This window comes from Natrix helvetica (genome assembly GCF_964273705.1).
Source record: "Natrix helvetica genome assembly, chromosome: 1".
Lineage (NCBI taxonomy): Eukaryota > Metazoa > Chordata > Lepidosauria > Squamata > Natricidae > Natrix > Natrix helvetica.
Genome location: NC_138548.1, coordinates 123642258 through 123656099, shown reverse-complemented (window position 1 = coordinate 123656099; position 13842 = coordinate 123642258). Strand labels below are relative to the sequence as shown.

The 13842-nt window shown below is 36.7% G+C and overlaps 1 protein-coding gene across 1 annotated transcript; it reads left to right on the top strand.

Moving 5' to 3' along the window:
- Window positions 1-11652: 11652 nt before the first annotated feature.
- LOC309384858 (olfactory receptor 4S2-like) lies at window positions 11653-12609 on the top strand (the record flags this gene model as incomplete). Its single annotated transcript, XM_081938702.1, has 1 exon — window positions 11653-12609. One exon carries the CDS (start codon window positions 11653-11655, stop codon window positions 12607-12609), a length of 957 nt encoding a protein of 318 aa, XP_081794828.1.
- Between the last annotated feature and the right edge of the window lie 1233 nt (window positions 12610-13842).

Genomic DNA, 13842 nt, shown 5'->3' with positions numbered 1-13842 from the left:
CAGCTCCCTCATCTGCTGCCCCCAGCCCCACAACACAACAGTCCAAGATCACCTCATTGTTGCAGAAAGGAGGGGCTGGAGAGGACACAAAGGAACTATCTGTCACGGAAATGTTTAAAGAACTTATGAGGGGGCAGAATGAAATGAGGAAAGAAATGGCAGAGGTTAAAGAAGAGCTCAGAGACATTAAAGAACATATTGCTGGAAATAAACAGAGAATTATGGTGTTGGGGGAGAGAGCGGCGGAGCTGGGGGAGGAGCTTAAAGCAACATGCAAGGGAAACGCAGATGTAGAAAATTTTCTGACAAAAATAGAATTTGAAAGAATGTCCTTTTTTCTTAGATTCCAGAACCTGCCAGAGGAAGAAAAGAAGATCTTAAAGAGATTATGAGCACAATTTTAGCAGATTATATTAAGGGAGATAAGAAACAATTATGGTGGGATATGGATCTAGCATATAGGATAAACTCAGCATATGCTAGAAGTCACAACGTTCCCAGAGAGGTACATGTTAAATTTGTCAGGAGATCCACAAGGGATGAGGTGCTTGCGACCCAAAGGGAGAGACCATTGAAATACAAAGAGGAACAGGTCACCATTCTTAAACAGATCCCCCAAAAAATAAGAGAGAGAAGGAGGAAATATTCCTCCTTATCAAAAAATTATACAACATGGGGGTCTGGTTTAAGTGGCTGTTACCAGAGGGGATGATGGTCTTCTGGGAGGGAAATAGGATCAGAATTAATACAATTCAAGAGGCGGAAGCCTTTATTAAAAAGAATCTTTCCCCCCCCAGAGGAGGAATTTAGTGGGAGTAGAGAAAAGGACAGCAAGATGCAAGATAAGGAGAGGGGGGCGTTGAGGCCCCTCCGGGGGGCAGGAAAAAAGAAGCAATATCGAAAAGGCTTAGATCACAAAAATGAATGCATTTGGAATAATTGTAATTGCTGATACTACAAAAAGTAACAAAGAAAAAATAGTAGAGCACATGTTTGATAATATTGGTTAAATTTGTTCTGATGTTTTCTTTTATATTTTATTTTTAAGATTGTTAAATCTGTGAGTTTCTTGGGGGGATTTTCGGCACCAGGGTGGAAGCTGCAAAAAATTTTTTGTACACCCTTTTACCCTTCCCTATATATTTTAAAATCAATAAAAATTTTGCAACAAAAAAATAATAAACAAAATAAATTGTTTTTCTCTGACCTACTTGACTTAGGTGGAAAACTAAGTGACAATTCTTTTTTTTTTTAAATTAAAAGTTTTATACAAACAAATTTTCCCCCTTTTCACCCCCCCGCCATACAATGTAAATCTCATACAGATGCTATGCCCCCCCAACCCCCCCGCAGAAATTCTCATTCAAATATTATACCAAATACTTTGCCCCCTCCCCTTCCTCCGCCTTAAAGTAAATTACTCGTTCACATATTGTACCCCCTCTCCTCCCAACAATCACAATATAAATTTCTTTTAGAGTAACAATAGCACATTAATCCCATCTTCTAAGCTAATTTAACATATATAACTCATAATATAAATTTCTCTTAAAATAACAATATTTCATTAATCCCATCTTCTAGTTTATTTATACATATATATTGCCCCGCCCTCCACCCTAACCCTCACCCACCTCCCACTCAAACCCACCCCCCTGACTTCCGCTGTACACCACTCTAACAATTCCAAGCATCCCATATATTATTTATTCTGATCATCTATCAGTCTAAACATTCTTACCTAAAGGCTACATAGTACTTCCTAGTCTGGTATTTATTCTGTATGTAATCAATCCATTTTACCCATTCCTGTGTATAATTCTCCTGCTTCTGACCTTTTAAGAAAGCTGAGATTTTTGCCATTTCAGCGAACCCCGCCACCTTCTGAGTCCATTGACCAATTGTCGGTAAAAAAATCTTTCTTCCAATGTTGCGCAATCAACAACCTCGCTGCTGTGACCATATGCAAGACCAATTTTGTTTCCCCGTTGGTAAAATCCTTAGCTATACCCAATAAAAACATTTGTGGAGTGAATTGTATTCTTTTCTTAAATACATTCTGCATAACCCACCATATTTTTATCCCAAAAGCTTTAACATTGTTACAAGTCCACCATACATGAAAAAAGGTAGCATCTAGGCACCCGCATCTCCAACATTTTGGTTGAACATTTGGGTACATGCATGATAATTTTTTAGGATCTAAATACCATCTGTAAAACATTTTATAAAAGTTCTCCCTTAAATTCTGTGACTGTGTAAATTTAACATTCTGAACCCATATTTTTTCCCACATTTCCAACATAACCACTTCACCAAAATTCTGAGCCTATTTAATCATACAATCCTTAACCAATTCACTTTCTGAGTCTCTTTCTAACAGTACATTATATATTCTTTTAACTTGTTTTGGGCCAGTCTCTTTTATCTGCTTAATCAGTTCCACTTCTTTATCCATAAAACCGACACTGCGATCTTCTTCCCATCTCTTCTGAAGCTGTATGTAATGTAACCAATTTAAAGTAATTCCTTCTTCCAACAGCTGTTCCAAAGTTTTTAACTTCCATTCGTCCCCATCAGCGATAAGCACATCTTTATATAAACAACCCCCGAGTGACTTAATATTCATAATCCCTATGGTGTCTGCAAGATCCAACCAAAGCGGTATTTTATAATCCCAATTGGGCCGGTGCTTCTTCCATATTCTCATCAAGGCACTTCGGAGAACATGATTGTTAAACACTTTATCCACCCTATCTTCATAGAAAAGATATGCATGCCATCCCAGAACAAGATCATGGCCTTCTATATTCAGCAAATCCATTTTTGTTTTCCCAAACCAATCTGCTACATGCGTTAGTACCGCAGCTTCATAGTACAATCGAAGGTTTGGGAGTCTAAGGCCATCTCTTTCACGAGTATCTTGCATAATCTTCATCTTTACTCTCGGTTTTTTCTCCTTCCAAACAAATTTATTTAATGTTGCTTGCCAGTTTAACAAAGTTTTATCTGATTTAAGCACCGGTATCATCTGGAATAAAAAGATAAATCTAGGTAGAATGTTCATTTTAATTGCTGAGATCCTTCCAAGCAAAGACAATTGTAACTTTTTCCACACTTCAAGATCTTTCTGTATCTTTTGCCACAACACTTCATAGTTATTTAAGAAAAGTTTTGTATTTGATTCTGTTATTTGTATTCCTAAATATTTGACTTTGGAAACTATTTCAAAACCTGCTAAACTTACAAGTCTCTTTCTTTGAGTCTCTGTCATGTTTTTAACCATCATTTTCATTTTGTTTTGATTTAGTCTAAACCCAGACACCATGCCAAATTCTACTATGATATTTTTCATCTGGATTATTGATTTCAAAGGATGTGAAAGGGTAACAACCAGATCATCGGCAAATGCTCTAGTTCTGTATTCCTTTTGCCTGATAGCTATGCCATCTAAGGATTTTGAGTCCCGAATTGCGTTCAACAAGACTTCCAAAGTTAAAATAAATAACAATGGGGATAATGGGAAACCTTGTCTTATGCCTTTTTGTATCTCGAAAGTTGTTGACAAATTTCCATTAATAGTAAGTTGTGCATTTTGTTGCTGATAAATTGCTCCAATCGCCTGCCGAAATCGTGGTCCCATATCCATCTTTTCCAAAGTCTTGGTTAGAAAGTTCCAATTCACTAGATCGAAGGCCTTCTCTGCATCCAAGAAGACCAGCACTGCAGAGATCTGCTTATTCTTATCAAGATAGTCAATTAAATCTATGAGTTGCCTTACATTCTCCTTCATATGTCTGCCTTCAATAAATCCTGCTTGATCATGATGAATAATCTCTTGAATAACCAGCATCAATCTGTTGGCTAGTACCTTAGCAAATATTTTATAATCTGTGTTCAGAAGAGATATCGGCCTGTAATCCTCTGGTTTCTTAGGGCCCTCTTTGTCTTTAGGTATCAATGAGATAAAAGCCGCTTTCCATGAGGAGGGTATTTTACCTCCTTGCTGTATATTACAAAATAGTTGTGTAAGATATTCAATCATTTCCAGTTGTAAAGTTTTATAGTACATTGCAGTCAAACCGTCAGTCCCTGGAGCCTTAGCTAATTTAAGTTGATTTATAGCTAAAGTGATCTCATCAGCAGTTATCAGACGTTCCAGATTTGCCTTTTGAAGCACAGAAATTTTAGCAACCCTTTTTCCTTCCAAAAAATCATTTACTGACTTGTTCTGTATATTATCCTGTACATATAGCTTAGCATAATAGTCCACAAATGATTTTTTAATCAAATCTTGTTGATATACCGTCTTCCTTCCATACTCAATTCTATCAATAATTCTGTCATTCGTGTTCCTTCTCAAAGTATAAGCCAACCACCTACCAGGTTTATTAGCGTTAGCAAAGGTGTTATGTTTAGCAAATTGTAAGTTAGTTGCTGTTTGTTCTGCTATAAGCAAATGTGACAATTCTGATAAAAAATAATAATTAGCTTAACCGTGGAATTCCCTGATCCTCAGAAATCCATCCAAATTGGGATTCTGGGAAGAAGTGTATTGTTAGACTTATAATCTGATATTTTCAAGTTCTTGACTTGCACGAAGAACCTATTTGTAGAAAGCCTCCAAGCTGCATTGAGTCTTTTTCTCTAGACAAGTGCCCTGGTCATCACTTCCTTGGGTCCAGCTTTGGTGGTGGTGATGGTGAAACTGAGGACAGTCTCTTTTCTCCTGTCTTTTATGGAGGTACATTTTTTCATGTGATGTCTTGTTTCCCTGAAGTCCACATATGAAATATTTGAAGGGAAAATCCAAATGTTATATTTTCTTCCTAGGGTTTCTTCACAAAGGGAAAAAAAACTCAGAGCGAAGCACTCACCCTAGAGGATCAGTGTCTACATGTGGGTACATGCTGGTTCATTGTTGGAACAATGCTTCACTTGCTTCTGCTCTGCTCAGTGTGGAAACTGCTATAATTGTTTCAGCCTCTCTCAGATAGCCAGCTTGTTGAAGGTAGCTGTAGGTACCATTACAGAGGGAGCAGAACACTGTGGCAGTGATTTTGGTGATGACCACACCTTCTTCCCACATCTATCAGATCTTCTCTAGGTCAGGTATGCAAACAACCTTTTCTATCCTGCCCGAGTGATGTCTACTAACTGGCTAGAGGAAGGTGAACCCAAGGAGAAGTGGAATGGCACTTACCTGCCTTCATTCTTCAGATCTTTGACAACCATGCTCTGTCCTGTCCGGTTAAATACCTGTCTAGGCTGAATGGGAGAACATGTTGGTAGTGTTCCTGTTTTATCTGTGCAAGCTTGGACAATTTCTATCCCTCTTAGAATTACTCATCACCCCCAGGAGATCATGCCCCATAACCTGAGAAGCTGTGAGTAACATTTTTAGTTTAGCAGTGCCTGATTTTCCTCAACTGCTTGTCGGTCAGTTTATCATCACCACAGTTTTTGCCACTATTTTGTCAGCTATCACTTTCTATAGCAGTTTCAAGTAGAACTGTTTTTATATTGCCTTAGCACACACTTTCTAGCAGTGTTCATACTGTGTCCTTCGCCCATCCTGATACCTTTCTCAGCATTTCCAGCAGTCACCAAGTGTTGCCTCAGCATTGCTGCAGACCTTTGCTCCCCTTATTTCTGAATTCAATTATTCTTTAAAAGAAAAAGGAGAACATAAAATACAGATAAAACAACTGCTGTTGTAAATCTTGTGACCTTTGCTCCATCATGATTTTGTCTAGTCTACTCCTGTTCATAAAGTATTCCGTATCTGAGGGGCTGCCACAGAGAAGAGTGGGAGCTCCATCATTGGAGGCATTCAAGAACAGATTGGCCTGCCATTTGTTAGAAATGGTGTAAGTGGCCTGCTAGGGCAGGGGGTTGGACTAGATGACCTACAAGTCCCTTCCAACTATTCTATTAGTCCCTTCCAACTATTCTATTCTATTCTATTCTATTCTATTCTATTCTATTCTATCCTATCCTATCCTATCCTATCCTATCCTATCCTATCCCATCCCATCCTATCCCATCCTATCCCATCCTATCCTGCATTTGTTCAAAGACTCCTATAAATGTGCTTTACTCAGTTACTGCTTTTCTGGGAGACTATGGGAGACGGAAGAGTCACAGGTGTGAACAGATTCTTCTGTACATTCAGTTGCTTATCTAAATATTCCTCCCTCAAAACTGGCTTAAATAGTTGCTAAAAGAAGATAGCAAATGGGTCCTTTGCAAAGAATAGATCAGTTTTCTCAGCAAGGATTTTGGGAGAATTTCAGATAGCAGATTCCCCATGTCCCTTTCACTGGCAATAAGATGATGACGATGACAATAATGATGATTGGTTGCACCATCATCCAGATGTTTGGATGGGATTGACATTATTGTCCACTTACTGAGTCCTTCCCAAGGACCTCAGATGGGCAGATATTTGTCATGTGATGTAAGCTGTTCCAGGCAAAGCTGCCATTTGCAATTGACTGATAGTATTTTGTCAGTACTGATCATGTTCAAGTGGTGCTCCAGATGTTTTGGGATTGCACCCAAGGTGCCTATTACCATTGATACTATCTTTTCTTTCTTCTGTCACAGTTGTTGTATTTGTAGATATCATAAATTGACACTGATCTGCTAGCCTCTCTTCTCTTTTGCCCTTCCCTGGAACTACAAATCAGATGCCTCAGGCAACTATATGGTTTTGTTTAATGCATGCTCTGTTGCACTGAACTGGATTCATTCATGTCACACACTTTCCTTTCCTCTCCTGACACACTTTGCAAATGAAAATTGAAATATATTTTGTAAAGCTGTTGTGAATGTGCTGCCATATTTAACATGTTATTTTATTAATGTGTGAGTCCAGCATGGATAAAATATTGATAAATAAAGGAGGATTTTCCCCTGCAATTTTTCAAATGGAGATATTTTATCATGAGTCTGAGATCTATATGATTCTTTATATGAAATGGTTGTGGAAAAATACCAAAAATATACATTGTTTATAAGATGGACTTAGAATCGTCTTCCCTTTTTCATACTAATTTATTTCATCTATAAATATCTGTAAATTTGAACACTTGAAAACTAGTATTAATACTATCAGAAGAAGCAATATAGATCACCAACCGAATGTGTCACTGGTTGGGCACTTTAATTACTTTACTTTAATTTGGATAGAATCAATGTTCCTTCAAGCCAGCAGATTTTTTATTTAGTATAGCAATTTCTAGATCTTTCACACTTCTGTGATGTGCTACCTTGCCAATGATGATTGTTCACTGCAGCGGTTCAATGAGTAATACAATTGTTAAGTGAATCTTGCTACCCTATTGACTTTGCTTGTCAGAATTTCATAAAAGATGATTGCATAACCCCAGGACACTGCAAACACCATAAATAAGAATCACTTGCCAAGTGTCTAAATGTTGATCATGGGGATACTGCAACGGTCGTAAGTGTGAAAAATGGTCATAAGTCACCTTTTTTTCAGTGCCATTATAACTTTGAACTGTTGTAAGTTGAAGACTACCGGTAGCAATTTATAAGATTAATGAAGAATAGTATATTACTGTCTTTTGATTGGCACTAGACAGATTTTCTATTTTTTTTAACAATTTGGTTATTCATCCCTTCCTCTTCTGACATCAAGCACAGCCATCTGCCTCTGCACTTTCTGCTTAAATATACTCTAGTACCGTTATCAACTCAACTCCTAGTGATTATGATGGGACTCTTATTATATTCTTCAGCACTGTGCTTTAGTATTTATGCTGAAATGCTTCATGCATTCACATTAACTATCACAAGGTCAAAAGAATTTAAGGAGCTTTTATGTTGACCATGCAGTGTCAGTGTTAGCCTTATAGTATATACAAAATGCAGCTGCTCATTTTCTAACTATTCAAAATTGTATAGCAAAATAACACCAATATTGCAGGAGGTGCATTAATTGCCAGTTGATTTTTGAGTCCAACTTAAAGTAGTGGTTATTACTTATAAAGATCTTTATATCTTGGGCCTATACTAGCTTTGAACTCTTTGATTTTATTCATTTATTAAATTTATCTGCCACCCATCTCACCTTCAAAAGCAACTGCCTTCTACATCTTGGACAAGAGAGCATAATTCTTCTCATTATGCTCAGATTAAAAATTGTTAAGAAATTGTTAAGAAAATTGATATTACAGGAGGGGAGAAGCAAGGAACAAGACTTAGTAATTTTCTTATGAAAAGGTGAAAAGTAATGCCCTACCTCCCTTAGTAGTGCAACATAGCAAGCATCCTAAATCAACCTGCGGGATCGCGTCCTGCCCCATACATCCCTGCGACCCGTCCACTCACACAGAGAGGGACTACTCCGGGTGCCGTCCTCCAGAGAGTGCCAGAGGGCAGCGCCCAGGAGTAGGGCCTTCTCTGTAGTGGGCCCCACCCTTTGGAATGACCTCCCCCCAGACATCAGGACAACAACCGACCTTCGCTCCTTCCGTATGAAGCTGAAAACCTACCTGTTTCGACTAGCTGACCTGGCATAATACTACAACCTCTCCAGCCCAGGGCATTTTTAATTGGTAATTTTAGTTTTTAAGGGTTAATTTCACTGTGGTTTTAACTTTTTTAGGTATTGTAACTTATTTATTTATTCTTACCTCCTCTGTACGCTATATAATACTTTTGTACGTCGCCCCGAGTCCCTGTGGGGAGAGGGGGCGACTAATAAGTTCAAGTAATAAATAATAAATAAATAATAATAATCACTTTCCAGAAATAAACATAAGGATGAAACATAAAAGAGGTCTTTAAACAAACTACCAGTACTTATTTGAGAGTAATATGAAATTTAGCTCCTTCATTGGTTCCGATGCTTGCTGTCCTTCATTTTTTTGCTGGGCTCTTTTTATTTTGGTTTATGATTTTATATTAGTCCCTGACTCAAATGTCTGTTCAAACTCTGCAAAAAGAATAATAGTGAGATATTCCAGCTCCACCACTCACCTCCCGAAGGATTCTACCAATGGGCAAGTTTCGTTTAGTAATGACCAAAGCTAATAATATTTTCCAATACCAGAAAATTTAAAAATACTCTGTTTTTGAGAATACTCCAAGAAAGTTAACAACTTAAGGGACATTGATTGTATGCATCCCACTGGTATATAACTTATTAGTCATTATATTAATAGGACAGACATTTCCTGGAGCAGCAGAATACTGGTAAACTGCTTTTTTGAAGGAAGTGGTGCTGGCAAAAATATAAGGTATAACTTAGATTTTATTCATCCAGTAGCATAAAATATAGGGATTTCTCTAAGCCTTCTTAGTTTTTATGTGCTTTTTGTTTTCCAACAATAATATCAGAGAGAGGGGGGGGGGGGATAAAAATGTAATCCTAAACACAATATGTTATTCTGGAATGCATTTCTTTTTAAAAATATACTGTGTCTTGTTGTATGTATCAATTACTTCCCTTCCTTTAAAAAAAAACAGGTTTCCAAATAATTCCACTGTAATCAGTAAGCTCTAAATATGCTTAACTTTGATGGAATTTTGCCCACTGATTTAAAACGGCATGAAAGCAATACACGTTCTATTTGTTCGTAGTCTTACTATTGGTCTCAGTGGGTTTTTTAAAAATAAAATTACCCGATGCAGAGTAGACATATTGTTTAACCAGGTTACATAGAATGCAGAAAGATTTGCTTTAGAAATATTACAATATTTTACAATAATGAAATACAATATTACAATAATAAAATAAGAAGCTTACTTATTATGAACTTTTCAGGCATAGTTGATTTAAGTGATGACGATCTGTAACATGTCTCTCCTAACAGTTTGTATGTTCAGTGTAATCGACATATATGTTGGAAACGTATTTCAGCATTTATTAGACTTTAAGAATTCTTTATATACTTTCTGTGAAAAATACCTCTTCTTACTGAAGTGGTGGGCAACATTTTGGCAGTCAGAAGCTGAACATATTTAGCAAGGTAATCATATAAAAATGTCAATGCAAATAGCAGGGGCAGAATTTTGAATACTTTTTTTCTCTTAGGGGAATGAAACTCTTATCTCCTTCTCCCACACCTGAAAATGTAAGAAATATTCACTGAGCAATGCAAAACTGTGAGAATGAAGGTTTATTGTACATTAGTTGATTTAGAGAAAGCACTCAATAAAGTGGATAGTCTTAAATTAGGGAATGTTTGGCATTAACATAGAGCTAAAGGATGGTTCTGAATGTGATAAGAGCAGTATATGATGGAAATCAAGCATGTATGAGAATAAATCATATATATAACTGTTCAACATTGAGCAAGAAAAGGAGGTATAAAAGTCCCTTAGTTTTTAATGTGTTTATGGATGTGTGTATAAGGAATGTTTGTGGTAATATTAGAGGCATCTGACTGAGGATGTGAATGAGGATGAATGAGGATGCAGTTTTGTGTGCATATATTGTTTCTGTGACCTTGAATTATCTTATTAGATGCAAGATAAATTGTATGATAAAATGAGAAGTAGGGATCTTATAAAGCTCAAGATCAAGATACCGGTATGTAATTTGTAATTGACAGAAAAACTGAGTGAATGCTAACAAAATGTTATACAATAAATGAAAGAAAAATACAGCAAACTGATGAATTTGTGTCCCTTGATAGAATGATTTACTAAAGAGGAAAAAACAATTGAAAATTTTATGAGCTACAAATATTGATATAAACATGGTGGGAGGTATGTGGTTTGTTGCAAAAAAGAAATGTTTGTTTACAGAAGCAACAATGCTTATGTGTGAGAATGTGCTTTCCTCCACTCTGTTATATAGAAGTGTGATTTGGGTGTAAGGAAAGACATGAGAGTAAGTTGTATGCAATAGGAACAGAGCCCTTAATATTGTAAGTGTATTTGTAATAAAAGAAGAAGATAGGGTAGACGAGTGTTGAATTAATATGGATGGAATACAAACATGAATGATTAGTATGGAAGAAGTATGTTGAAGAGATTTAGTCATATAGAGATAACTTAAGAGACTGAATCACATCACAAACTTATGAAAGAGCATGGTCAAGAGAAAGGAAAGATGAGAAAGCTATAATTGAATGAAGTTGATTCTCAGAAAGAGTTGAAGAGAACAAAACAGATAATATGTGAATATAGATGTGGTAGAAGCATATAATGTTTTTCAAGAACTATTTACCCTGAATGGGAATTGCATGATGGGGATAGATATAGTGGATGGGTGAATGGGGTAAATAGGGTGGATAGATAGAATTCTGAAGTGGTATGAAAAGAAGCCCTGGAATTTCTGCTTATCAATTTCTATTTTAATATTCCCATCTTTGTTTTTTAAGAAAAAAAGGTAATAGCAACTGGAAAATAAAACCGCATGAAGTACTTTCCCCTGATGCATCGCTGTTTTTAAAAATGTTATGAGAACATTTATTGATTTATGCATAGACTCTCAATCAAGAATTCAAGTGTATGATACCAAGTCTGCCATCTGAAATGATTAGTATGTACTCTGTATTTTCAGACATCTATCAAAATTCTTTTAGGCATGTAAGATCAGACATAAATCATCAAAAATACATGTTAATAAAATATGTCAGTCAATATTTGTGCTGTTTTGCAGATCATCTAGATATGGACTTCTCATCCATGACATTCCCCACAAACAATGTGACTGAATTTATCCTCTTTGGCCTCGCACAAAATGAAGAAGCCCAGAAAATATGCTTTGTCCTGTTTCTGTTCCTCTATTTAAACATTGTGCTTGGCAACCTTCTTATAGTAATCACTATAATCTTTAGCAGCCAATTGACTTCTCCCATGTATTACTTCCTTAGTTACTTATCCTTTGTGGACATCTGCTATTCCTCAGTCTCAGCTCCCAAAATGATTGCAGATTTTCTTCTGGAAAGAAAAACCATCTCATTTATTGGCTGCATAGCTCAGCTATTTGGAGTCCATTTCTTCGGCTGCACAGAAATCTTCATTCTTACAGTGATGGCCTATGACCGGTACATTGCGATTTGCAAGCCACTGCACTACGCCAGCATTATGACTAGGCGAGTCTGTGGGCAGATGATAGCAGCTTCTTGGGTTGGAGGGTTTCTGCACTCCTTGGTGCAAACTCTTTTCACCACCCAGCTTCCTTTTTGTGGTCCAAATGAAATTGACCATTATTTTTGTGATATCCATCCTCTATTGAAACTGGCCTGTACAGATACCTATATGGTTGGCATCATAGTGGTTGCGAACAGTGGGATGATTGCTTTAAGCTGCTTCCTCATCTTAGTAGTGTCATATATTGTAATCTTGTCCTCCTTGAGATCTCATTCTTCTGAAGGACGTCATAAGGCTCTTTCTACTTGTGCTTCCCATGTCACAGTAGTGATTTTATTTTTTGGGCCATGTACCTTTACCTATATACGCCCTTCCAGCAACTTCTCAGAAGATAAGACAGTAGCTTTGTTTTACACGGTTATCACCCCGATGTTGAACCCATTAATCTACACATTCAGAAATTCAGAAATGAAGAATGCCATTAAAAAATTATGGAGCCGAAAAATATTTTCAACTGAAAAAACAAATATGTAAACAGAGCATGTGTAGAAATAGTAAAAACAGGATGTCCATCTTTTTGTGAACTTTTTATTTTACTTCTGTCAATATATTATGCTGCTTTTAATATAGTTATTTCACTGACACTTCACATTTTATTTTGAGATGCTTTGTTGTAAATCATTTGATGATTTAATTATACAGCAATATAACACTGGCTTGAACATAACTTTGTAGCAGGGAATAAGTTAACAAATAAATCAAGTTTGGTTTGACAAAGCATTCAAGATTTCCCATTGGGATTTCATTATTTTATACAGTTCCTCTTCATTAACTTTATTTAGGTATATGCACAGGTTCTAGCAGGTATGTGAAACTGCAAATTGATTTTGACCATAATTGGTGGTCACCTTTTGGAAGCTCAAATCCAGGTCAGAAAATGCTCTAGCAACAGCACCATCACACACTGATACGGAAACACAAAGCAAGACAACCAAGAGGAATGCTGCTAATAACCACTTTCCAACATAAAAATGCAGAGACTAGGCAGTTGCCACTAGTTCAGCAAAAATATCCTGTAGTATATTGATAAATACACTAAAGAGATCACAGCTTTGAATCATCCCCACCCTGCAATACATTATTGTATTTTTTCTTACCATAATAACAACAGGTCTATGAATCTAAACCCATGTAGGGATTCTCTAGTGTAAAAAAAAAAGGCTGGGCTGTGGAGGAAATCGAAGACAATTTCTCTAACTCATGCATAGATATTCCTTTTTACTGAAAAATACAGCATATTCTGAGAGGACCAGCTCAAATATATCCAGGAAACATGTCACCCGCTACTCCCAAAGATACAGTTGGGTTTGGGACAGAATTCACAATAATTTCAATTTAGCTTGGAATTTGGGTTGTAAGTCATTTTGATTGTTAAGTGGATCACACCTGATTTGAATAATGATGGTTGTTAACTGAATTTCCCATTCCACTTAATGAGCAAAAAGTGTCAGAAACCAACAACCAAAGTAGCATGAGTATGGACTGACTGTGGATGCCGATAGTAAATGTGAGATAGTTGCCATGTACCTGAAATGTGATCATGTGTTCATTGGGAGGAAGTAGCAGTCATAACTTTGAGGACAGGTCATTGTAGGCTTTCTCATAATTTTGAATTGTTGTTTAGCAACTGGTAGTTAAATAAGGGCTACCTGTATCCTTGAGGCCCCATTAGTTGCTGAAAAGAGCTTTTTTCACAATGTAGCCAAA